Source organism: Lutra lutra, chromosome 11 (genome assembly GCF_902655055.1).
Source record: "Lutra lutra chromosome 11, mLutLut1.2, whole genome shotgun sequence".
NCBI lineage: Eukaryota > Metazoa > Chordata > Mammalia > Carnivora > Mustelidae > Lutra > Lutra lutra.
In genome coordinates this window covers 89,197,661-89,224,613 of record NC_062288.1, presented here as the reverse complement: position 1 = coordinate 89,224,613, position 26,953 = coordinate 89,197,661, and the positions used below count along the sequence as shown (strand labels likewise).

The window sequence follows — 26,953 nt, the reverse complement described above, 5'->3', positions numbered from 1 at the left end:
GAAGATGTTTACCACCAAGAATCCCAGATCACTTACCAAACATTTCCACTTGGCTATACCACATTGCCCAAAGTAGAAATTCGGCTATCAGACAGGAATTTTGAAAAAACCAAAAACAAACAAACAAAAAAAAACCCAACAACAACTAAACGCAGCTTGAAACTTCCCCAAAACAAAAACACAGTATCTTTCACGCATTAGTTTGAAATTTGAACCACAGCAAACTGTTTTTACAAGTAAAAAATGACCCAGTATTGGCTGTTTTATATAGTTTAATCTATTCATTTTAGGAGATCTAAAAGCTTTGATGCATCTAGGACAGCACGGTACTGTTTGTAGACCACTGTGGCCTTATAATAATAGAACCTATGTATTTAATCACATCACAGAATCTATGAAAAATTTAACAAGTATGTGTGTATGTGTGTGTGTATCCACACACACACACATATACACACACATATACACATATATTTTAACATAAAACCACAAACGTGACCCCAAAGGAACAACATCCTGTTAAACGTAAACTTAAAGCAACCTCCACTCGACCTGTGTTTGTAATAGGACAGCAGCCACGACAGGGGACACATGCAGAGGACGGCTTAGTCTGCTCTTCATACTAACAGGTTGGGGAAAGGGCAGGAGAAGGAAGTCCAGAGGCAGAGCATGGGGCACGTGGAGCAAAATGAGGGACTCCGTTCAAGGCCCAGAGCTGTAGTGGAGGTTTAGAGAAGTCTTAGGGGATCTGTAGGAAAAACAGAAGCCCGGATCCCAGCTTTCCTGGAGAAGATCTGGCTTCCTATGGCTGTGTTTTGCCACTGACTGCAGGCCTCTGGGCGATTAACAGCTTGGAACTTAACAATAGACTTCCCAAGAAAGCGGCATCACAGGGCAAGGCCAAGGACCTGCAGCAAGAACACTTTTTTCCACCCTAACTAGTCAGCCCGCAGCCAATCCACAGTGATCAAATCCGGCAGTCAAAAGTGCCCATTCTTAAAGTCGGTTGGCTAACAGAGTATTGATCAGCCCCATTCAGGTGCCCCTGCTCCCTCTGGAAACCCAATACCTATAATGCAGACTCAGCATGCTCTCACCATTAAAAACAGGATGCTGTCGTCTCCTTCCATTCTCCTTTCATTACTGCCACGGCTATTACATGTTTTTATTTAATAAACCTTCATCAGTTCAAATGAAGGGCTGTTATTAGTTGTGCTAACAACCAAATGATAATGCTCCAGAGAGGCATCCCAGCTTGTCGGTGCATTAGCAAAGAGAGGAGAAGAGGAGAAGGGCTGAGGTCAAGCATGTGTCAATGTAAATGAGGCGGTATTAGGTAGTAAAGGCTTAATGCAATAGACTGCCGGGGAGTTAATGGAATTTACAGGATAAAGCAAATGAGATGAAGTTATTGATAAGTGAATGAACGGAGGGGGGCCTGCAAGATAAAGCGCTGTCAAAGAAAAGCACTTTTTCTTGTGGATTTCTTCTTTAAAGTATCTTCAAATCTATCTCAGAAAACAAAACTCAGGAGAGATCAAATGGGACTGCAGGTTTCACCACGGAGCTCAACCCACCACTGCTGCGAGACACGGACTTGTTCTCAAAGCATACCATTCGACTAAGCTATTTAAGTCTTCTTTGGGCCTTCCCCCCTCTTTTTGGTTTTTGGGTTTTTTTTTTTTTTTCCTAAACATCAGGGTGTTCCACCACCAATAATTCCTATAACTTCAGCGAAAATCTTTGCTTTTTCTTTTTTCCTCTTGTAACGTAGGGGTGGCAGCTCTTCTAAGATATTCCATCAGTCCAAGCCTCACAGAAGGACAGTATCTGAGAAATGAAAGGCTGTATTTTCTATTGTAAGAAACCTTCAAAGGCTGTCAGGACAGCCTTAGGGTCCCACCCTAATTTCACAGGTTTAAACAAACAAACCAAAAAAAGGCCCAGATATGTTTCTTAACCTTTGTTTTTCTCCCAAGTTATAAAACTACATGATCAAGACAACTTGAAAACCACAAAAATCACAAAGGAAAAAGATGGTCCACATTCTCACTAATCAGGTAACATGTATTTTAACCTGATTCTTTCCAAGTGTTTTTCCACACAAAGTTTTTAAAAAGTATTGTTGTTTTTAAATGTGCTTTTTCCATTTGGCCATATATTGGAAACATGTGACCATTAGCCAATATATTTTTGGCATTCATACACATAAAATGAATATTCCACAAATGACTTAAACCATTTCACCATACTAGGTAATTGCTATTCTCTTATTTTCACATATCTTCCTGTGATAAAAATTGTATACAAGGATAATTATCATATAATTAAAATTCTTAACTCTATCCTTAACATTCTAGAAGTAGAATTCCAAGTCCAAAATAATATATTTATTTAGAGCTTCTAATACATAATGCCAAATCAAGAGCCTTATTTGTTCTAAATGGACTTATAATAGATCAGTTCACAAATACTTTCTGATGAAATTGAACAATACCTCACACCTTAAGAGACAGTTAAGAATTTTAATTGCTTATGGAAAAGATAACACAAAAATCCTTCACTCTTGCTAATCTTAGGGTCCTGATAGTTCCTCCAATTCTCAATGCCCATCAGTGCTCCATAAAGACAGCATTAAATCCTAGGTTTCTATTCCAAAATACAAGAGAAAAGACCACTAGGTAAGATATCCTCATTTGACAAATGTTCCAAAGTCACTTACTTCCTATATCATATTTGTTATTCTGGGACAAGAAACAGTTACAGAGTTGGCAAAGCAGGTCTCTGAGAGTCACTGCAGGCTCACACTTAAATCAAGACAATTTCCCCCAATCTCCAAGACCCCCAAATCCATTAGAAATGCTCTGCACTGAAAAAAATATACAGTGGAAAAAAGACAGTCTCTTCAATAAATGGTGCTGGGAAAACTGGACAGCTATATGTAGAAGAATGAAACTCAACCATTCTCTTACACCCTACACAAAGATAAACTCGAAATGGATAAAAGACCTCAACGTGAGACAGGAATCCATCAGAATCCTAGAGGAGAACATAGGCAGTAACCTCTTCGATATCAGCCACAGCAACTTCTTTCAAGATATGTCTCCAAAGCCAAAGGAAACAAAAGCGAAATGAACTTTTGGGACTTCATCAAGATCAAAAGCTTCTACACAGCAAAGGAAACAGTAGGCAAAACAAAGAGGCAACCCACAGAATGGGGAAGATATTTGCAAATGACAGTACAGACAAAAGGTTGATATCCAGGATCTATAAAGAACTTCTCAAACTCAACACACACAAAACAGATAATCATGTCAAAAAATGGGCAGAAGACATGAACAGACACTTCTCCAATGAAGACATACAAATGGCTATCAGACACATGAAAAAATGTTCATCATCACTACCCATCAGGGAGATTCAAATTAAAACCACATTGAGATACTACCTTACACCAGTTAGAATGGCCAAAATTAGCAAGACTGGAAACAACCGGTGTTGGAGAGGATGTGGAGAAAGGGGAAACCTCTTACACTATTGGTGGGAATGCAAGTTGGTGCAGCCACTTTGGAGAACAGTGTGGAGATTCCTCAAGAAATCAAAAATAGAGCTTCCCTATGACCCTGCAATTGCACTACTGGGTATTTACCCCAAAGATACAGATGTAGTGAAAAGAAGGGCCATCTGTACCCTGATGTTTATAGCAGCAATGGCCACGGTCACCAAACTGTGGAAAGAACCAAGATGCCCTTCAACGGATGAATGGATAAGGAAGATGTGGTCCATATACACTATGGAGTATTATGCCTCCATCAAAAAGGATGAACACCCAACTTTTGTAGCAACATGGACGGGACTGGAAGAGATTATGCTGAGTGAAATAAGTCAAGCAGAGAGAGTCAATTATCATATGGTTTCACTTATTTGTGGAGCATAACAAATAACATGGAGGACATAGGGAGATGGAGAGGAGAAGGGAGTTGAGGGAAATTGGAAGGGGAGTTAAACCATGAGAGACTATGGACACTGAAAAACAATCTGAGGGTTTTGAAGGGGTGGGGGGTGGGAGGTTAGAGGAGCCTGGTGGTGGGTATTATGGAGGGCACGTATTGCATGAAGCACTGGATGTGATGCATAAACAATGAATTCTGTTACACTGAAATTTTTAAAAATTAATGAATAAAAAAAAAGAAATGCTCTGCACTTACACAGCTCTTTACTAACATCAACTATTAAAATCCCACAAAGAAACATGAAAGGAATATTATTTTTTGCATTTTCAGAGCTAGGAACAAGAAGTCATCAGTACTGGGGTGAATCGAAAAGAAAACAGACTCCAACAAGCTCCTCCTATCTTGTCAAGCCAAGCAAAAGTTACCAATCCGCCTTCTCAGATCATTGTCAAGTTGATGGAGTGCTCCCATCAACAACACGTGTCGTCACCTACAGCAATTTATACATTTTTAGGGTTCCCATCTGGTCACAGATTTATAGGGTCCCCATCTGGCCACATCTTGACCAATCAGAAACCTGTCCAAGCAAGTCCATATATGAGTCTGAAATCCGGAATATGACAGAGGAGGTCAGCAAAGGACTCGTGTATTATTCTTGCCTGAGTTTATTCCTCCTACAGACTGAAGTGTATAAATGTGTGTGCACACATCTGATTAAAACAACATGTATGCATCAGCGATGGTAGCTCCAGGAGAGAAAGGCTGCTCAGTATAAACACGTCCCAGATGACTGCTTTTTCTCTTATCTGGCACTGCGTGAGGGTAATAATGCTACTTATACTTTTTTAAATGTGTATATTACCTTATGTTTTACAAAGCACTGTACTCTTACAAAATTTCATTTTTATTCTCACAGCCATTCTATAATCTAGGCAGGGTATGTGTATATTGACTCTACAGAAGAGAATACTACGGAACAGAGAGAAAGTGATTTGTCTAAGCTCATGGAACTGGTGAGATGTTGAGTCAGGGCTAGAACTAACAACATCTGGCTTCTAAATCCATTTTCTTTGCACTATACCACAATGTACCTAGCCACCACTTGTCAATAAGTCAACTTTGTGCCCCAATTTCAACCCATGAAATCCCAGCGAGGTCAGATAAGAAACCACAGTAAGAAATGCAGGGATTAGAGCACCAAGGAGAGCCCTAAGAGTTCAAGTCAACCCAAACCAGGAGCGCATCTGATTTAACCATTCACCAACGCTCCTACTGACCAAATCATCAGGCTATAATACTAGGTAAGAGCCAAATACTCAGTCAGCTCTATCCAAAATCCACAACAGAGGATGGCAACAAAGCAACTTGAAACTACAACATTTCTATATAAATGTGAGTATCAATCACAGTCTGATATCTGTCGTATGCAAATACGTGGCTTCTAATTCATTAGAGCTGGTGTTAAATGAAGTCAAGGACAATTAGTTTTACTCTGCTGCATAGCATAGATAGGCTATACCCCAAATCTACAGCCCTGTACATTGGAATCACCTGAAGAGCGTTAAATTACTGAACTTAGTATCCAACCGCTGGAGATGTCAATGTCATCAGTGTAGGGTGTGGCTTTAGGGTTTTAGAATTCTTGAAGGAGTCCCTAATGCACAGACTTTGGGAATCACTGTCCTACGGCCAAGCAAGCCAACTGAAAACTGGTGAACCTTATGAGGTTTAGTGCAATCTAACAGAATTTCTATGTGCTTTAAAATAAAACAGGCAGGGGCGCCTGGGTGGCTCAGTGGGTTAAGCCTCTGCCTTCAGCTCAGGTCGTGATCTCAGGGTCCTAGGATTGAGCCCCGCATCCGTCTCTCTGCTCAGCAGGAAGCCTGCTTCCCTTCCTCTCTCTCTGCCTACTTATGATCTCTGTCTGTCAAATAAATGCATAAAATCTTAAAAAAAAAAAAAAGAAAGAAAGAAAGAAAAGAAACCTTAGCCTTCAAAAACCAAATATAAATAAAAAGGGCACTGAGCACCAACAAAAATAGTTTACAAGCCTTGTACTTTAACTCTCCAGGAGAAAAAGGAAGCTGCCACACTAAGGTTACTCATTTAATTTTAGCCAAACACTAAGGTTTCTTGCTTAATAACTTTGTTTTCAGCTCTTCCTAAACCTTTTTGGAAAAAGACCAAATAGGTATTTGAGGGAATGAAGGGGTCATCTCAAATACAGCTCAAAGCAGCTACAACTGACCGCCTTATTTAACTAGCCAGCCATATTATCCCACCCCACCCCCAATATTCCTGGTCCCCATTTCTTGTCATGCTCATCATGACACAAGACACTACTTGTTCGTGTGTCTCCTTATTAGCATCTAAGCTCCTTCAAGGTTAAGGCCACATTCAGCTATGTATACCAACAACGCAAGTGATCAACGATGGCGTCATCCCATTCTTTGTTAAGTCTATCAAAACATGTGCCCGGGGCGCCTGAGTGGCTCAGTTGGTTAAGCGACTGCCTTCAGCTCAGGTCATGATCCTGAAGTCCAGGATCGAGTCCCACATCAGGCTCCCTGCTAAGCAGGAAGTCTGCTTCTCCCTCCGACCCTGCCCCCTTCCATCTCTCTCTCTCTCAAATAAATAAAATCTTTTAAAAAAGTGCCCAATTCTTGTGTTATTAGTATAGAATATCAGCATTGGTCTTTCAAATCAATATACTACACTAGGAACAGATGGGCTTAATGGTATCTATCTCCTTATTGACCATGGATATATTTTTTATCATGTGTAGAGAAACCTATATGGAATATTGAAACATTTTTGCAGTCACTCACCACTTTCAGGCTAGGTCCAATAAGTTCACTGGAATGTTCCAGCTCTCGATATTTATAGAGCTTTCACCTCAATACCATTCCCACATCATAATGAGAGAGAACAGTCCTGTGAGATCTTAGAAACTCTCAAACCAGATGAAAGGGATGTGCACTTTGGCCCCCTTTCTCTTACTTGTACATTAATCATTTGATAGTGGATGCATGATCACCCCTTCCCTGTCCAGAGTCTGAGAAAAGAATTCGTCTATTTGCTAATGACACAGTTTTAACAGCAGCAGAAGGAACAATCTCACTGCTCCACCGGTCCTGCCACCTAAGCACTGACAGAAAGAATAGCTTAACAGCAACTACTTTGTAACACTAAAATCAACACTATTGATAAGCACCCTCCAGTACTGAACTGGCTTATACCCAATTACAATACTAGCAGAAAACCACATTTAGCTACCTAAGAGTAGATTTTACAACAAACTGCTCCTAGATCGTTGATTGACGAACTGCGTTGCTTATGGTTAGACAGCAGATACTATGAACTGTGAACATATACTCAAAGTGGGCCAAGAAGGGGATACAGAGAATCTGAAATTTCTCCATGTCAAATCCCAAACAGATGGCAAAGAACTTCGGGGTCCTGATCCCCCTCTGTGCATGTGTTAAGTCAGACTAGGTTTGTTTTTGGAGGAAAATCTCTGTGCCAGCAGGAACTCCTTTGTATACAGTGTAGGGTAGTCTTTCATTCAGAGAAGTGTCCATTTGAGGGAAGAAGGAATCAACAATGCTTAACCTAGCAAGCCTACTTCAACTCTATCAGCTCAAAACAAGTCCACCTCCAACCAGTTTTTGAAATTGTAACAAGGGAGCCATCACTATATCCTTCTTACAGTATCAGTTAATCAATTCATTATAAACAACATTTCTAAGCACTTACTGTATATATAGTATGGACTTAACATAAATAGCTTAGTATCTCATTTAATCCCTTCCACAACCCTCGGGAATACATGTAATTCTCAACTCCAACTTTCAGCCAAGTCAAATTGAATAATTAGCCCCAAGTCATCCAGCTAGTAAAAGTCAAAGCCGGGATTCAAACACAGGTCCATCTGACCCACACTAACACCCATGCTGTGTCATTCACAACTTTGATTGTTTATCCAACAAACGCAAAGGATCTCGTGAGCTGAAAATACGACAAATATACTTTTATTACAGGAGCTTAGAAAACTGCCTTACTCCCTCTGTACCGGTTGTGGCCACATTTTCACCAGCAAAAGTGACATATTTCTACCATACCATTCTCTCAAGTCATCTCTGGGATTCTCTGGGAAGAAGGCAGTTACATAAGTATTAGTTATTATTATAATAATCCTTATCTCACTATACAGCTATGACTTTTTTTTTAATGTAAATAAATGATTAAGAGACATTAAAAATCTCTACCATCTCAGGAAGACTTGGAAATGAAAACATTTAGCGACAGGCCCTGTGACTGTCAGCTGAAGTGCTTCAAAACCGCTCGCGCTGGCTTAGTTTCCACCAATTGAACGCAATTAGGAATGGACTTCTATGGGCTGATCAATCGAACTGGTGTAAGTGGTTTTCAAAGCTCATCTGTGCAGTTTGAGTCTGATGCAGACTTCCACATAAATTTTCCTTTTAAAAAAGTTCATAAAAATATTAACTATCATAAAGTGCCTTCCTGGTTAGCTCGTGCCACTGGGAAGAAGCTGTTATTCTTATATTAATAATTCTTCCCAGAATTAATCAGTCATTGTACATTAGAACCAGCAGCTGGAGTGTTTTGAGTGATAATGAAACCTGTAACAAGGCATCTTCAGCCGTCTTTTCAAGACAATAAGGGAATTAAAATTTCAATTTAAATGCAGAGGTCTGAAACACGCTTCACTGGCAAAATTACTTCAATTAATGTGAGTGGAATACAAAGGACAGACTGCAGAAATGTGATGCAGCAACGAGAAATTATGTCATTAATGTGCTTGCATCAACCCAGCACAATGACTGCAAAGGTCTAATTTAAACCATACATATCACAAAGCTACAGGCTACAATATTAATCAAGTCTCTGATTTCAATGTGACGGATACGGGCTTCTTGTTGGACCACTTTTAGCTTTTCATAAGCTAACAGCAGCTGTTTACCTTGAAGAAGGAAACAAAAGGCCATGCCTATTTGCGGACATTCCATGTCATGACAATTTAATTATTTTATGCAATACTCAGGTTATCATATCGAAAGAAGAAATAAATATCCCATCTAGGAGCCAAGTCTACAGCTATCAGACGAGGGTGAGGGTGAGGCAGGAATTGCAGGAGCGGACAGGAGCCAGGGGTCACCACTGATTTATTTACTCTGGATTTATGAACCTGAGTAGGGATTAAATTACTGGCCATCTGCACCTGCCTTCCAACGGAAATGCAAACTCTTTTGATAAACAAATCCAAGGAAATCGGAGAGTTTTGAAAGACTCAACTTTTTGTATTCACTTTCCTCTGATGTCTTTAAGCAAAGATTTTTTCATTTGGACCCTTGAGGTGCCTTAAGTAGATTTTACTTCTAATACCACGTAACAGTGGGGAAAGGAAATGTGATTTTTTTTTTCCATAGGAAGTCCAATGAAAGAGCAATTACAGACCATACTATTCACTCATATACAAAAGGTCAAATTGAAGGAAATTTCCAACCTTTTAAGCACACCTTGAATTCTACCTTCATGAAATCGTCATTGTACATTAGGATCATGCAAAGCAACTACCTCATCTGGAAAATAGGGATCATATCAGAAACCTCTCTCTTATAGGGTTATTGCAAGAATTAAATATGTTAACAAGTGTAACCGACTTAAAACAGTACCAGAACGTAATGAAAACTCAATATATATTAACAGTTATTACAATCATTGTTTGCTGTTCATTTAAATATTGCAAAAAGAAAAGGTTAGAAACTAGAGAAACTTGCCGTTAAAACAAACACTGAAACCAGAGAAAAATCAGACCAGAACCCCTAGAGAGAAAACCCCCTATTCTCTGTTTAATTATATTAAAGTCTTTCCCATAGTTACCCATTTGGCCAATGATCTGGGAACCCTGACTAGATGAGGCACACTATGCTAAGAACTGGGCAGTCAAAAATAAGTAAAATAAAGCCCTTGACCTCAATGACCTACCATACAAACAAAAGCAACTGTATTACAAGAAGTACATGCAGCTTATGGAAACAAACAAACAAATAAAAAAAAAGCATCTACTCAGGCTAAATATTCTTACCACAATAAAAACAATACATCTTTTTTTTTTTTTTTTAAGAGAAAAGCATCTAATCACCTGGGACATTCAGAGAGCTAATGAAATTTGAGCCAAGCCTTAAAGAATAAATCATCATTTTCCAGGCAGACAGGATTGGGATTAGGTTCAGGGAAATATGATCAATTAAACAACGTCTATCACATCCCTACATCAGCAACAAATAACTGGAAGTTGTTATTAATAAAAAGCCACTGTTCTAAAAAATGCAATAGCAAAAAATGATATATTTAATACCTCTAAGCGATACAATACTAAGCATTATTATATAGAACATAAATGAAGAAATCAATAAATGAAACCTATTCACTGAAAAGACTCAATATTACAAAGATGCAATTTTTATATTGAATCCATCTCATGACACTTTTTGAGGAATATGACAAGCTGATAACTGAAATTCACGTGGAAGAGTAACAGGCCAAGAATAGCCCAGATAATTCTGAAAAGCGAGGTGAGGGAATGTCTCCACCTGCTATCATCAAGATAGATCATAAAATAATAGTAATTAAAACAGCATGCTTTCAGTGCTGAAATAAACAGGTCCAACTGAACAAAACAAGGAGCTCAGGGACAGACCAATGCATACATGAAAAGTTGGTATGTGACCAAGATGGCATTAGATGTCAGGAGGAAATAAATTCAGCAAATGGTCTGAGCCACGTGGCTATTTATACAGAAGATAAAATTAGATCCCTAGTTCATACCATATATGGAAACAGATTCCAAATGGATTAAAGAAGACATAAGAGATTCTCTATATGACACTGGGACAGAAAAAAAATTTCTTGAAATAAAAATTGGATATGAAGCAGCAGGGTGGCTCAGTCAGCTACGCAGCCAACTCTTGATTTCTACTCAGGTCATGATCTCAGGGCTCAGCGCTGGGCCTGGAGCCTGCTTAAGATTCTCTCTCTCCCTCCCTCTCCCTTTCCCTGTACCCCTCCCCCTGATACTCATGCTCTCTCTCTCTCAAAACACTGAAAAAAAAAAAAAAATGCTGCATTAAATTGTAACACTTCTTTGTAACAAAAGGCTTCATAAACAAAGTAAAAAGATAAACCGCCAACTAAGAGAAGATATTTCAAATATATCTAACGGAAGATTAGTGTCCAGAATATATAAACAACAACAAACAGGAAAAAGAAGGAACTTCTGGAAAACATAGCTCATATACTCACCTCCTTCCAGAGGTAACTGCTCTTCCTTCCCACCCCACTCCCCAGATCCTCACTTGCCCCAACCACATAATTTTAACTGGAACTGACAATTATAATAGTCCAGCTGACCCAACCTAGACCCTACCCCCATATTTTCTAATTAAAAAAACTTCTCTCCCAAACCCCACCTACATGTGGAAGAAACAGTCTACAGGAGAACACTGAAGACGACAGGCAGAAGGAACATATTGGTGGCATTCCACATGTACTCCTGTCCTTTCAGCTGATAGGTTAAGTGAATTGCTTACTATTCACTCCTTTTTTTTTTTAAGTTTTTATTTATTTATTTGACAGAGAGAGATCACAAGTAGGCAGAGGCAGGGAGAGAGAGAGGAAGGGAAGCAGGCTTCCTGCTGAGCAGCGAGCCCGATGTGGAGCTCGATCCCAGGACCCTCAGATCATGACCTGAGCTGAAGGCAGAGGCTTAACCCACTGAGCCACCCAGGCGCCCTTACACTCCTATCACACAACCAGGTTTTAACGTAGGATAGAATATCATCACATATCTCACGTCTTGGTTACCAGATTCCCTTAAAAGCTTCTTATGAAGGACTTATGGCAAAATTCTTCTTGAAAATCTCAATTGGAACCACTTGGATGATTTACCCTGCTTCTCCCACCAAGCCCTCTAGGTATTTTTCCCAGTGTTAGAGCCAATCTAATTTGGTGAAACAAAGATAAGGGATGCTCACCTATTGTGGAAAAAAGAATCCAAATGTAGTCATCTGCTAGAGGGCTTCTGTAGCCCCCACACAACTCTGAATCAGACAGCAGTGGGGGTGCTTGTGTGGAAAGGAGAGGTAGACAGAGCAGCCCTCTAAGAGCCACAGGCCCTGAGAAAATCAGTCTTAATAAATAACGAGACGGATATTATTTTTTATTCATCTTCTAGACACTCAGCCACATGTACCAACAGCTGCAACATTCTCCAAATTTTCGTTTCTAATTCAAAAAATAACAGAATGGGGGCAGCCTGCTGGCTCAGTCAGTAGAGTGAGCGACTCTCGGTCTCAGGGTTATGAGTCCAAGATCCACGCTGGGTGTAAAGCTTACTTTAAAAAATAATAATAATGGGGCGCCTGGGTGGCTCAGTGGGTTAGGCCTCTGCCTTTGGCTCAGGTCATGATCCTGGGGTCCTGGGATCAAGCCCCACATCGGGCTCGCTGCTCAGCAGGGAGCCTGCTTCCCCTTCCCCCTCTGCCTGCCTCTCTGCCTACTTGTGATCTCTCTCTGTCAAATAAATAAATAAATAAAATCTTTAAAAAAAAAAATAGTAACAGAATGGACTCAGAGGCTAAAGGCCAGGCTGTGGAGTACTCTTGCTTAACAAAGTCCCTTCCAGAATTATTGCTCCAGAATTATTTTCCTTCTCAACGTTGTATTATTTTCCTTCTTATCAATTTAAAGGGAAAAAAAAAAAGCCCTCACATAACAATCCCTTCAAAGAACTTGGAACATCAAGTTTGTCAATCTCCTAAAGCTGTCTCTCATACAGATTTCATTTTTTAAAATGGGATTCATTAGGGGAACCTGGCTGGCTCAATCAGTAAAGCACACAACTCTTGATCTTAGGGTTGTGAGTTCAAGCTCCACAATGGGCATGGAGCCTCCTTTAAAAAAAAAAAAAAAAAAAATCAGTAAATTAATCAATAAAATACAATGGGATTCATTAACCCTCTTCCTCTGAAACTCAAACACTTCTCATTACCATGCCAACACAATCAAGGTACTGGATTTTTTTTTTTTTTTTTTACCCTTATACGACTTGCCATGGTTCCAAAGGCCGACAATACAGTAATAATTGTCTACTATTTCGAACACTAGAATTAGGAAAAGAACCAGTCCGGCTTCAACTGCAAGGGCTCGTGAGTCCCAAGAGGGCAGTTTGTAATGGGCAACATGAAAGCCAGCGCTTGGGGAACGAGAGCGAGGGCTCTCCTAGCTTAGTGGGAATGACTGTCAGTGTGACCGTCCTCTCACCAGCATGTCGGTGGCACTGAGGTAGTGCTTGCTCGCCATGCACTGTTCCAGCTTCTGAGGCACTTGCTTGATATTCTCAATTTCATCCAGCAGGTTCAGGACATGCTTATGTTCAATTCCTTCGATCCACAGTTTCCGAAGCTCGTCCCTCTTGCAGTGCAACAGCATCTTGCACGAAAGCAGATTCTCTTTCACCTACAAGAAAACAGGGTCAACGTCAAGTCAGTCCAAAGTCTTGCCATCCGAAACCTATAATCTGGTTAGTTGTCTTCATTAGTGTCACTAGAAGGGAACCGTTCCTAATCCCCCCTCCCACGGATCCCCATGGCTGGTTGGCTCGCAAAATTCTCATCCTGGTTCTGACACCGACTCACCTGGATGGGTGGCCTCCAACTTTGGGTATATTTCGCTCTCCTGTGAAATGAGAAAACGACTCCTAACCTACCTCTCAGTGAATCTAGGAAAGGGGACTTGGGACTAAGAGAGCTCTGAAAATACATTAAAATATCCACCCATGAGGTTAAAATATCTAAAAGAGAATGACTGATAGAGTCCAGCTACTATTCCTCACCCGTTTTCTCTGCATGTCTCTTACGCAGCTGATAGGTCACTCGGACCATCCTACATCCCTAAGTCAGAGGAAGTTTACAGCCAAGGAACTGCGCATCCATCTCGACTGACATGAAAATAAGCCCGTTTTCCAGACAAGAGTAGACACATCTAGAGATAATCTCAAAATAAGAGGAACTAGCACAAACCAAAGATTTTTAGATATTAAATAAGACAATCTCAAGCGTTCTCATCGATCTGCAGTTTGGTGACCAGTACGGCACAGCTCAACAAAACTGGAGGAGGAGGAGCAGGGAGGGGTAGTCACAAGGTACATGAGGAGCACATTTTCATATTCATAATTAATACTTTTTGATTTTTATGACAAGAAATAAAAAGAATCATGGCCTTCCGCAATTCACAGAGCTACTCTCCCATACTTTTGACATTCCTCACATGTATTTTTATTTAAATTAGAATTCAGTATTTGCTCACAGTGTTTGTTGTTTTTGTTTTTCTGAGAGAGAGAGAAAGAAGCGGGGAGTGTGGCAAGGGAGAGGGAGAGCAAGAATCTTAAGCAGGTTCCATGCCCCCCACCAGCACAGAGCCCAAGGCGGGGCTCCGTCTTACTACCCTGAGATCATGACATGAGCCAAAATCAAGAGTAGGATGCTTAACCGACTGAGCCACCCAGGCACAACACCCAACTTTTTTTTTTCTTGAGAGAGAGATAGAGAGTAGTAATTTTGTGTTTTGTTTTAGGTAAGATTTATGAATGCATGTCAGGTACACTATTTGATTAGTTTTAGCTAATGCAAGACAGCTATACAATCCAAACAATCAAACACGGACATTTCCTCCACCCTAGAAAGTCTACCATGTTTCTGACTATTGAAAATCTTTCTTCTGCGAGATTTGGTGTGGTGGTGCACATACTCAGAAATATTATGCTTCTGGTCATTATGAAACTAAATTTCAACATTTTTCCAACACACATGGGAAACATAAAGACAGAATGCTAAGACCAGAACGCTTCCTGAGAAAGCATTCACTCTATTCCACCAGTAACTTCAGGGTAATACCAAATCCCACCTTTAAGAAACTCTCTAATGTAAAAAGAACACTTTATAAATAAAGAGATTTTGTAATCTCTCTTGATAAGCACAGTGGAATGATTACTCGCTTTGGGGGGAGTCATGGACCCCTTTGAAAACCTACTGAAGATGGTCCTAATTACCGTCTTCTGCACTTCCAAAGTGATTAAAAAAGAAAAATCTTCTAAGCATAAAGCATCTAAAAAGGAGAACAGAGAGGCGGGAATAGTATATAAGAGATGGTAACAAAACCTTTGAAGTTGGCAAGAAGGCTGGAACGTGAGTACTTCAGCAGAGGAGAGCAATGTGAAAGGCTTAGCATGGAGCAGGGTTTGCTACCGTGGACAAGAAGCAACAAAAACACCGAAGGCGGGAATACAGGGCTCACACCTTCCATTAGGCGTATTTGGAGGCCTGGAGCCTCATCAAACCACACAGAGGGGAAATTCCCTCCACACCAAACAGTGGCCAAATAGAAGGTTTATGACCCGAAAATCAGAAAAGATCAGGGCTAAGGGAAGGGTGTGAGGCACTGGACAGCAAACCCAAAAACTGGGGCCCCCTGGGGCCAGGGGGCTCTGAACACACTCAGCTGGACTTTCAGCCCCAACACAGGAAACGTGGGGCTCTTCCTGGGAAAGGTGACCAGGCAAAAAGACCTCGAGTTAGCGACATCTGGGGTTTTACCCAGGAAACTGCTGGGTCCCTGCCCACTCATCACTAGACAAGGCCCACAAAAATGCTCTGAGCTCCCTAGCAGCTTTGTACCTCCTCCCTCTTCCATTTAGGTAGTTAGCCAAGGAAAGCCTGGAATATGCAAAGTCAGGCACCAAAACAAACAAAAAGGAAAAAGTGCTGAGGGGGGGAGGGGCGTGGTACAGGACAAACATCTATACATGAAACAAAATTTTTTTAAAACTATAATTAAGGGGCACCTGGGTGGCGCAGTGGGTTAAGGCCTCTGCCTTTGGCTCAGGTCTCGATCCCAGGGTCCTGGGATCGAGCCCCGCATCTGGCTCTCTGCTCAGCAGGGAGCCTGCTTCCTCCTCTCTCTCTCTGCCTGCCTCTCTGCCTACTTGTGATCTCTGTCAAATGAATAAATAAAATCTTGCAAAAAAAAAAAAACTATAATTAAGATCCCTTAGGGAAAACAGGGGAAGGCACTTCATCAATGAAACAAGAATAGGACGTTATTAAAAAAAGACAACAACTGAGAATCAAAACAACTCTTGGAAATGAAAATATGATAGAAAAAAAATCCAATATAAAGGCTAGAAGCTACCCTTGAGGAAATCTCCGGAGAATAAAACAAAAACAAGAGAAAGAAGATAAAAGAAAATGAGGGGATTGATCCAAGAAGTCTACTACTTGCCAAATAGGAGGTTCAGGGGAGGAAAAATGAGACAAATGGAGTGGAGAAAAATACCAATAAAATAATAAAAGAAAGTGTCCCAGAAGACACGTGTTTTTAGATTGAAAAAGCACACCAAGTGCTCAAGAAAATGGACTGAGAAAAGACCCAAGCCAGGGCACATTATCCTGACATGTGAGAACACAGGGATAAAGAGACAATCGTAAAAGCTTTCAAGGGGGGTGGGGAGAGGAAGGAAATCCATACAAAGAACTGTGAATCAGAATGCATCAGACTTTTCTCAACAGTAACACTAAAAGCTACAAGACAAAGGAATAATATAGCTTCAAAATCCTGAGAGAGAATTATTTCCCAGAAAAACTATCAATCAAGTGTGAGGGAAGAATAAAGAGATTTTCAGACATACAAGTTCTCAAAAAATAAATAAATAAATAAATAAACCTTATATTCACGATATCTCAGCAAGCTAGCAAAAAACACACTCCATCAACACAAGAGAAAAACAGAAGATGGCAAACAGGGGATCCAGGGAAGGGGAAAACCAACGCAGAATAAAGGCAACAGGAACAATCAGTAATTACAAGGAAAGTAGCAACAATGAAATTGCAGAAGCACAAAGAGTATGCCGGAGGCTTAGAGGTAAATATTTATGTAGTTGTAATAAAATTAGCACCATCTATTTAACCAAAAACTAGGATACACCAGAGAGAGAGAGGTTGAGGGAAGAAGATGAAGTGGGGTAGGGAAAAGAGTGGGAGGCAGACCTAAACCCCATCTTCCATAGCTAGAAGCTCCTACACCATGTCTGAAATAGAAAAATCGGGGCACCTGGGTGGCTCAGCGGGTTAAGCCTCTGCCTCCGGCTCAGGTCATGATCTCAGGATCCCGGGATCCAGCCCCACATAGGGCTCTCTGCTCAGCAGGGAGCCGGCTCCCCCTCCCCCTGCCTGCTTCTCTGCCTACTTGGGATCTCTCTGTCAAATAAATAAATAAAATCTTTAAAATAGGAAAGTCGAGACTACTGTAAGCATTTCACTAAGAGTAATAGTCAGTGCCTTTGAGGTTTTGCAGTTGGGACTGGGGAAGGATGAGATGGGGAAGTACCGTTTTTGTCATCACTTGTGGGTTTGACTTCTTAAATTTTTAATTGAAGTATAGTTGACATGTAGTATTGGTTTCAGGTGGATGACACAGTGAAAGGACAATCATATACATTATAAAATGCTCACCAGGATTAAGTGTAGTCATCCTCTGTCACCATACAAAGTTGTTATAATATTATTGACTATATTTCCCATGCTCTACTCTTCAACCCTACTCAATACCCTACAACTGTGTATCTCTTAATGCCAATTACTAAGGACTTTCGAAACCTATTTCTCAAGGCTGTCATTCCCAGATCCTCTTTGGAGTTCTTGGCGTCCAGGCTAGGATTTCCGGCTATTAAGTCCATTGTCTCTTAAATCTTAGTTAAAATCTGTTAAAGTTTGATTTCTTATATTCACTCTTCTCAACTTGGTTCTATAATTCTCAGATTTTTTTTTTAATAGTTACTATGGAAATTGGTAAAAATAAATTTCATGTGATGCAACACCCAACTAGGCTCTTGAGCAAGAGAGGGAGGGATAAACTTACTAAGAGTCAGTAAAGCTTAGCAAACTCCTTTCTCATTGGAAAAAAGACCATTATGGCATTTCACACTAAGATACATACAATGCAGTCAGCTCACTTCCCCTCTTTGCCTACTACATGGAGGGAAACTGAAAAGGAAGGTAGAACTTGTGTCTGTGTTTGGGGGTGGGGGAGATGGCATCAGGCTATGTGGAAAATGTGCATCACCGAAATTATTCCCTAAACTAAGTTATTAGCCAAAGCCGCAGACATAAGAAGCTATAAGAACTTTTAATATTAGATTGCCCTGAGGCTTCAACTTTTTGATTAGAAAGTCCCAGTTATGAAGAAATGTTATTTTAAAACTTGGGCGACAGGGGGGAATACTACTCGGCAATAAAAGAGAAGAAATAAGAAGAATTTCAAACATTTTGATGAACAAATGAAGCCAGGTGCAAAAAGTACATACCGAAGTTCTAGAACATGCAAAAATAAAAAATAATCTATAGTGATGGGATTTATTTAATTTTTTTTAAGATTTTATTTATTTATCTGACAGAGAAAGACACAGCGAGAGAGGGAACACAAGCAGGGGGAGTAGGAGAGGGACAAGCAGGCTTCTCGCCAAGCAGAGAGCATGATGCAAGGCTCGATCCTTGGAACCTGGGATCATGACCCAAGCCAAAGGCAGAGGCTTAACGACTGAGCCACCCAGGCACCCCATATAGTGATGGGATTTAAATCAGGAGTTGTTTGGTGCAGGATGTGGAGGGGTTAGGGGATAAGGAGGGGAAAACAATTTTAACTCCAAGGAAGCAGGAGGGAACTCTCTGGGGTGGATGGGAATACATTCAAGGATATATAAATTTGCCAGAACTCACTGAACTGTACTCTAAAATACTGTATTTTATTGCAGGTAAATTACAGTTTAATAAATGCTTTTTATGCAGGAAAGAAAGAAACCGCACTGCAGCCATCAATGAGTAACATCTAAAATGTGAGAACGGTACCAAGTTACATCTAAACTTTTATTTCTCAGTGTGGTTACAGCATTTTAATTCCACTCTACTGAATTTATCAGGATCATTAAGATTGAAAACTTACGCTACTAGGTGTCCCTGCAATAAATCCATAGTCAAGCTATTCAAATCAACACACTGAAACCCAAGTATAGAAATCATTCTTCAAACACAAGTTTCCTCTGCTTCCTTCGACTTCTAGTAACTTCATGGTTGTTCTTAATCACCTGTGTGGCCCCAGCAAGAATTTCAGTTTCAATATACAAGATCCTCCAGCCACTCTTATTAGAGCCTATTAGAAAAAGAGGTTATTGTGAATGGGTATGTGAGACGATACAGAAAGCAGAGAAACAGAACTATCTGCAACCTTGTTCTGGGGAAGATAAAAGAGGAAAACTGCCCAGGGCCTCTGAGTAACACCGTGGTCGCATTTGTGAGACAGAAACAGAGACAGATGTAAGAGAGGCTGATGGATACAGGCCTCGCGTCATCAGATTCAACGATTTTCTGATTTTGTTCAAGGATTACCGGGGGGGGTGGGCAAGGGGGGATGCCTTTGGGTGCGCATAGTATCTATAATAAAGAATAACGAATATGCAAGCCCTCCACTGCAACTACAGACTAGAAACAGTCTACAAAGTTCCCCATAAGCAAGGGATATTAACTGAAAATTAATGTAACAGTCAACGTTATTCTTAATTCTGAGAGTACAAAATTTATTTTCTCTTCTGTAGCTAAAAATAAATCTACATATAAACGTGTTCTCCTGGCATGTGTCCGACCCCTTTTTTTCCATAGTCTTATACAAAGTGTCTGGAAGGAATGACATGCAGAAACTACTCACTGTTCTGTTCTAAAGCCCTTTAGAACTACCGATCACTTTTAAATTACCCTCAAACTTTTATTCCCATGCTTTTGTTCCCTTCAGGTTTTTTTGTTTTGTTTTGCTTAGCTGCCATTCTATGGTCTTAAATTCTCTGAGAGGCTCCACTGAACCCTTTCCAAGAGTAATACTTTTCCTTTAAGTCGCAGAGTCTGGACATAGTACACAAATACAGATACACAAACTTAATGGAAACACGACCTCATAATTCTCGTGAACGCCTTCACACACTCTACTGCCTAGATTTTAAATTATGCTATCTCATTATTGCCCACTGTTGAGCATGTCTCTTTTTAGGCTTTTCTCCCTTTCTCCAAGAACCAGCCAGGGTTTTCCCCCCTTACTTTTGGGCTGTAATTTCCTGCCACATCCATGTTGCTCTACTATGACATTTTCTTGTATTAAGGTTATTCTTTGTTCTTATCCTATCTCTCAAGGTATACTTTCTTTTATTTTTTTTTATAATTTTATTTATTTATTTGACAGACAGAGATAGGCAGAACAGCAGGCAGAAAGAGAGGGGGAAGCAGGCTCCCCGCTGAGCAGAGAGCCCGATGCGGGGCTCGATCCCAGGACCCTGGAATCATGACCTGAGCTGAAGGAAGAGGCTTTAACCCACTGAGCCACCCAGGCACCCCTCAAGGTATACTTTCATATAAAAGCCACAAACTTGGGGCGCCTGGGTAAGTAATGAATGTGGCACTACTCAATGATTAAACCCTCAACAACTTTGAATAATCACATACAGTTATTTCTAACTATAGGCAAGAGAAATGAGTTAAGAGCTTGGTCTAGTACCAACTTGGGGCAGCTGAAACTGAGGTAAAATGTAAAGTGTGCGCATTCACCATAGAGACATTTTCCCTTCACCAGCTCCTGGGATGAACATGAGACAGATACTTGGTGTCTTTAAAGAAATCTGATGTCCTCTCATCCACACCCTATAGCGCAGAGCAAACATTCCAATTCAAAGAGCAGCAAGTATCACCTGTGCCACCCAAGTCCCCAGCTTGTACCCATTCATATCCATCTATTTTGATGCTGCTGCTGTAACCGTCATTATTAGGAGACCGGCAGAACCCACGGACTCTAGGTTTTCTAGTGCAGTAACATGTCATTCTGACTGGTATCAATACGTATTCAACAGTAATAGGATAGCCTAAGGATTCTGATTATCCACATTACTTGACCTGCTCAGTCATACATGCTCTTTTATTTACATGTATTTTTTTTAATCTAGAAAAAAAAATTCCCAGTAGACTTGACTCTCGAGGAAAAGAGTCAACTCTATCATCTCATTATCCTCAAGGACTTAGATTCTACTAATATACATCCATAGATGAAACTATTATCAGGGAAATGTCAACAGTTCTGTGTTCTCGAGCTCTAAAAGCATGAATATGAACATCTTCACCTGCTGTGGCCCCCACTGAAATCTACTCAGTGTGTCAGGTACAGTAATTTTAAATTTAAATATAAATTTTAAAATTTATAAATTGTATCATGCCATTCTTGCGTTCAAAAGTTTATTGCAATGGATTCCCACCACATTCAAGAATTATGAACCAAGTCCTTACAGTCACCAAAACCCCCGGTGACCTGACCCACCACACTGCGCCTCATCCACCAGTTCTGTCTCTCAAGCCACTTTCCCCTTTCCTTCCCCTATCCCGTTTTGCTCCAGCCCCACTGGCCTCCTCGCTGCTTCCCCCAAATTCCAATCATGTTCTTGCTTCAGGACCTTTCTGAACCTGCCAATCCTTCTTCCTAAGGTGCTTCTCTTGACTCTCCCTCATTTCCTTCAGGTGTTGGCTCAAACGTCCCCTCAGTCAAGCCTTCCCTGACCAATCCATTTAAACAGCAACTCACGATTCTCCCTTCCTTGCTTTTGGCTTCGAAAGCACGGTGCTTCTTACCATCTGTTATAGCACACAGTACTAACGTACAGTGGGTTGCCCTTGACTAGAATGGAAACCAGAACGTAAACTCCACAGGCCAGGAATTTGTTTTATTCACTTCTATACCCCAGAGCCTCGGTCAATGCTCAGCACAAAACAGACACTTCACACGGAGACTCAATCCACGTGGTTAAACATCACCTACTTTGTTTTTCTATTCCCGCCCACAGCACGTCAGTTCCGTGAAGACAGGGATAGGTGTTCTCCGTGGGGATAACCCCAGCAGTGAAAACAGAGCCAGACACACGGCTAGCGCTCCACAGATATTTGCTGAATGAATCCTCATTACATTCGTTTGGCAGAGACCAGAAAGAAAATTTCAACTCACATCTGTACATGCTCACTATCTTACTGGATATAAAATAACATAGCACCGTCATGATTCAGTCATCCCCACTTTTATTTTAAAAATATGCATGATTATTTATAGGTGTGTAAATATATACACCTATATTTTGTACATAATCCAAAGTGCAATTAAAAACCAAAAATGACAGGAAAAGATGAATAAGAACACATCAGTGTTTCCTTGGTGATAAGAAATGGACTTTCACAGTACAAAACTGTCAAATTATACAATAAAAACAAATTCACATCCATTTTTCTTTTCTCACTTATCAGTTATTAAAGGCTTTTTTGAAAAGAGCTTTAGCCCTTTCTCTTCCCAATACTGAGCTAATTCATAATAGAATTAGGTGACATTTACTTTGACAAGTGTCTGATGTAATAAAGTTTTCTTTTTGTTTTCTTTTGCTCAAAATTCCAGTGTACTTAAAAATGAGGATGGCGAACAGGCTGTGGCTGCCAAAACAAATGTGAAGTAATCAAGAGGAGACTCTTTCTCAATATGAGCCAAAACTCTCTGGGCAAAGAGGCTATTGACTCCAAGTGATAGGGAGTCAAGGCAGAAACCACTACAGGTTTCCCTTGACATGAGGACAAAGTCCATTCAGCCAAGCAGACGAATCAGAAGACAGAAATACCAAACCTTCAGCCTTACTGTGATTACCCAGGGCAAAGCCAGAAGGTCAGCACTAGACATTCATTTTCGGACTCCTCTCGAGCTCAGTATATTGGGTCAAAATGGACTACAGTTGACTTTAAACTGATCTATAGCTTTGCCTAGTTCCACAGATAAATCCACAGGACGAACTCACCATTTGTAAAGGCAAAGAATTAGAGTATCCCTTTTGAAAATGCCCAGTTAATTTTACAATGTAAAGAGGTCATCAAATTGCTTCAGAAAAGGTTAAGAGCTTGCTGATTCTCAAAATGGTTCCTCTTAGAGGCTGAAACTCAAGTGTCAGTAGCGTTTTTCTAAGAATAATTTAAGAAACTGCTTAGAAAACCTTCAGGTAAGGTCTAGAAGACAGACAAGAGAACATGTGGGAAAGCGATACACACAGCTGTTACTGGGCAGGGAGAGTCCAACGAATTTGGAACCAATCAACAGCACTGGCGGCTCATTTCAAATGGTCTGTGCAGCCCCGTGGGCACAGAAGTGCTGCAGGGGTAGCTGCGGAGTGTGGAGGAGACCAAGCATGAGGCTCTGCATCTCACACCCCAACACCACACAAGAGGCAGCTAGGATGTCGGGGTTCCACAAGACAGCTCATTTTAAGAAGCGCGGTTACTGCCTAAAAGAGGTCTGAAAACCAGCAGCGAGGAGCTTAAGAGTTAGGGAGACCAGCGTTCAAATCCTAAATCTGTTGAGCGAGGAACGGTCAAGCGTGGCAAGGAAGCAGTGCTAAGCGGCAGCAGTTACCATGGGTAGACTGCTACTAAAAGCAATTTAAGGAGTTGATACGACGGTCACCGACGGCTGGTTCATCCCTTGGCCATATAAAAAAAATACCCCTGAGGAACCCACTTTGTCCTTTAGGCAGTAACAACATGGCAGCCAGGAGCCAGGAGCTTTTGAAGATCCCACGACCAAAGGCGGTGGGCAGGAAGAGAAAGGGGCAAGAAGTAGAAAGAGAGAGAGGAGGAAACAAAGAATGAACAAGAAGTCGCTGCAAAATAGAGAAAAATGACAAAACAGAAATTACTGCATGCTTGTCACCACTAAGGAGGGGTATTCAAGAATTTCAGTATTCATAAATACATGTCTCCGTAATTCATAAGTTGGGGTTCCTTGTCACAATCATACCCGGAATGTCTCATCAGTGCACAGAAGTCACAACCAACTTCAAATGAGGGGACATACTCAAAGCCCAAATTTCAAAAAATGTTTCAAGGGCTACAGCAATACACGTACACAATGTGTGACAGAAGCCTATTAAATACACGGGATACATAGAAATGGGAGCCTCTAATAGTAAGAGGCCCTGGGTCTTCAAATAGCTCCCCTTTCATGTCCTCACGCGGAGGCCACCTTCCCCATGTCCTTTCACAATGCGACGAGAAACAGCAGCAGAAGCCAAGGATAAGACACAGCGAGGAGGCGATTCTAGGATGCCCTCAGTGCTCCTCTTCAGCCAGGCTTTCTGGACATGGCAAAACTCCCAGAAACTGTCATTATGAGTCCCTCCTCGGGCCAGTCACCGCTATCTCGGCGCCTCCACACACTACGACCCCTGGCCTAACGGAGGGCAACAATCCCAAGAGGACAAGGAGGCCCACCTGCTTAATTTTGTTTCGGGAGTTGGTGATGCGCTCCGTGATGCTCTGGTATGTGCGGATGGCTGTGGTCAATTCCGTGTAGTGCTGCACAATCAACTCGTCCAGGTCCCGGTCGCACTTCTCATAGGCCTCCTCGAGGCGCCCCTTCTCATTCTCTCGGTCTTCCACATCATCGCTGGTAGACAGAGTCCTGGTGAAGACAGAGGCTGTATCAAGCTCAATCAAATTTAAAAGCAAAAAAGGAAGAGAGAGGAGTTAATACACGAGCACATTCCCCTCACCACGGGGGTAAGAAATGAAACAAGTTACTAAGAAAACACCGAAGCCACCTTCCTAGTACATTTCGGGAGCCCGTCTCAGTGGATTTGGGGGTTGCCTGTCCGAGCAGCCTTTCCCTCCACTCTTCCCTTGGCACACGAGTCTTAATCAGATGGTGGGCAGCAGGAACTCTGCAAGAGTCTGGGCAGGCTCTGATTTGCTTGTCTGAATCCCAGGAATTCCATTCACCATCTCAGGGCCAAGGCTGGCCAAGGAGACCTGAAGACTTCCAGGTGCAGTTTTCTTGCAAGATTAACCGGAAGTTGGATATTGGGTTTTTTTTTTTTTTTTTTCTGGACACTGGATATTACTAAACAAAGCTAAGATACTCAAATATTTCACCCACCTTACAACCATGGAAGGAAAGTCAAGAGAAATGCCAAACGACTACCATGATACCATGGAACCCCCAAAGCAGCCAACACCTACTGTTGCTTTCCTTTGAGACTTCTCGTTAGGGGGGGATAACAGATGCCCATTAGTTTAAGTCGCCCTCAGTTGGTCTTTCATATAAAAGTGTACTAACTGATGAAATTACTTATACACTGAGGAACGGAGCATTCCAAATAGCTCATTTAAATGAGCTAAATTTGGTACGGAGCCCCCAGAGGCCTGAAAATAAGGTCACATCAATTCTAAAATACGTTAAAACAGCAATAACAGAAGCTATACTACAAGAAAATCCTGACTTTTACTATTCATCACAGCACTAACTAGACTGATATGAGTCGACAATAACCAGGGAACGAGACAGATACTTACTAAAAGTCTTTCAATAACTTAGTTTGATACATGGGCTACAGATCTTTGTTTTCTTTTATTATCTTTTTTGGACTTTTTCTTTTTTGGACTTTTTCTTTTTCTTTTTTTTTTTTTTTTTTAGTGTTCTAATCAGTAACAAAGAAACCTTCTTCTCTCATCTGTTGGCTGCAGTCATTTAGAGTTTCATTAAATTCCCTCAGATTTGTCAGCTTATATACATTCAGCATCACTTATTTCATTTATCTTTAATTTAGGGAAGGGGTAGTTTAGGCTTTCGATGATGGATGCAATCAATTATAAGTCCATCACGAGAGCTGCTTTCAGAGATGGTCTATCTGTGAATCAATCACACATCTATTTCCAGATATTCACAAGCAAAATACTGTAGAACAGTTTTTCCCCCAACTGTCATTGAGAGCAAGAGATCTTAATTCATGAGCCACATCATATATAAAACTTCCTTCTTAATTTAGAGGAAGATTCTGCAGACCAGTCTTCAACATCAATCTAATCTCTAAAAAGAGTTTCATAAACGTGTTAGGGATGCCAAGAGACCAGTTCTAGCAGGAAATGGTGGAGAAGGGGGAGTGGGCAGGACAAGAAATATAATGAAAGAAAATGCAAAGCCTCTAAGGGTTGTGCGGTGCACTCTGGAAAGCAACACACCAGGAACCCCAAGACTTGAAGGAAGGCCTTTACCAGGCCAGATCCTGTGTCCCCCTCTGTCAATTGGTGATCCTATCAGACTACCTACCTCCAAGATTACTTTCAGGTAGAAAATACTGCACAAGTATTTGGCTAATAAAATATATCAGAGTGGACAACCTCAGAGGAAGATGGTTTCAAAGATGGAGCTACCAATATCACTTGCAATATTTAGGGTACAGGGAGCTAAGCGTGCCTTCCTATTGTTTCTATGATACATAACTTTGCTCTTTAAATCTGAAACCTTCCAGGCTGGTAATCTAAAGTAAAGCACAATCAGAAAATGCCTTCGATTTATCAGCTGTCCCCAAGGGAAGAGTTCCTAGGTATTTACCTCTGATTTCCCCTTCTAATAGCAAACAGCCACGGATTTGTCAGAGCTACACCAGATCAGTTTGCCAACTTTACAATGCTTTGATTTCCTCTCCACCGCCATTTGTGCAAGGAAACATGCCAAACATTTCACGTTGTTTACATTAACTAGGAGAATTACCATTAAAGAAAATGTCAGGCCCAGAGAGGACACCTTCTCGGGCATCAGCTGTCATTGTAACACATTACCACCGCATTAGGAGTTATTTATGAAATAGAAAGGGTTACTAAAATGAAGATTAGAAAGTAAATTGGGTCCATAGGGGGTTTTAGCTCCTGTTTTCATTTTTAGAGAAAATATTTGTATAAGGAAAGAGCCTATGCCAGGTTTGTGCCCCTTTAATTTCATCCTCTTAATGGAAACTGGGCTGAATGACAGTTTGCCTT

The 26,953-nt window shown here is 41.0% G+C and overlaps 1 protein-coding gene across 9 annotated transcripts in view; it reads right to left on the bottom strand.

The window, feature by feature from the left end:
• EXOC4 (exocyst complex component 4) overlaps nucleotides 1–26,953 on the bottom strand; it is a 755,957-nt gene that overhangs the window by 676,560 nt on the left and 52,444 nt on the right. For all 9 annotated transcript variants that reach the window (XM_047694109.1, XM_047694108.1, XM_047694110.1 and 6 more), the window contains exons 2-3: nucleotides 24,410–24,599; nucleotides 13,302–13,496 (exon numbers count right to left, since the gene is read on the bottom strand). In XM_047694109.1, the coding sequence (XP_047550065.1) occupies nucleotides 13,302–13,496; nucleotides 24,410–24,599 (385 nt within the window). The remainder of the gene's footprint in view (nucleotides 1–13,301; nucleotides 13,497–24,409; nucleotides 24,600–26,953) is intronic.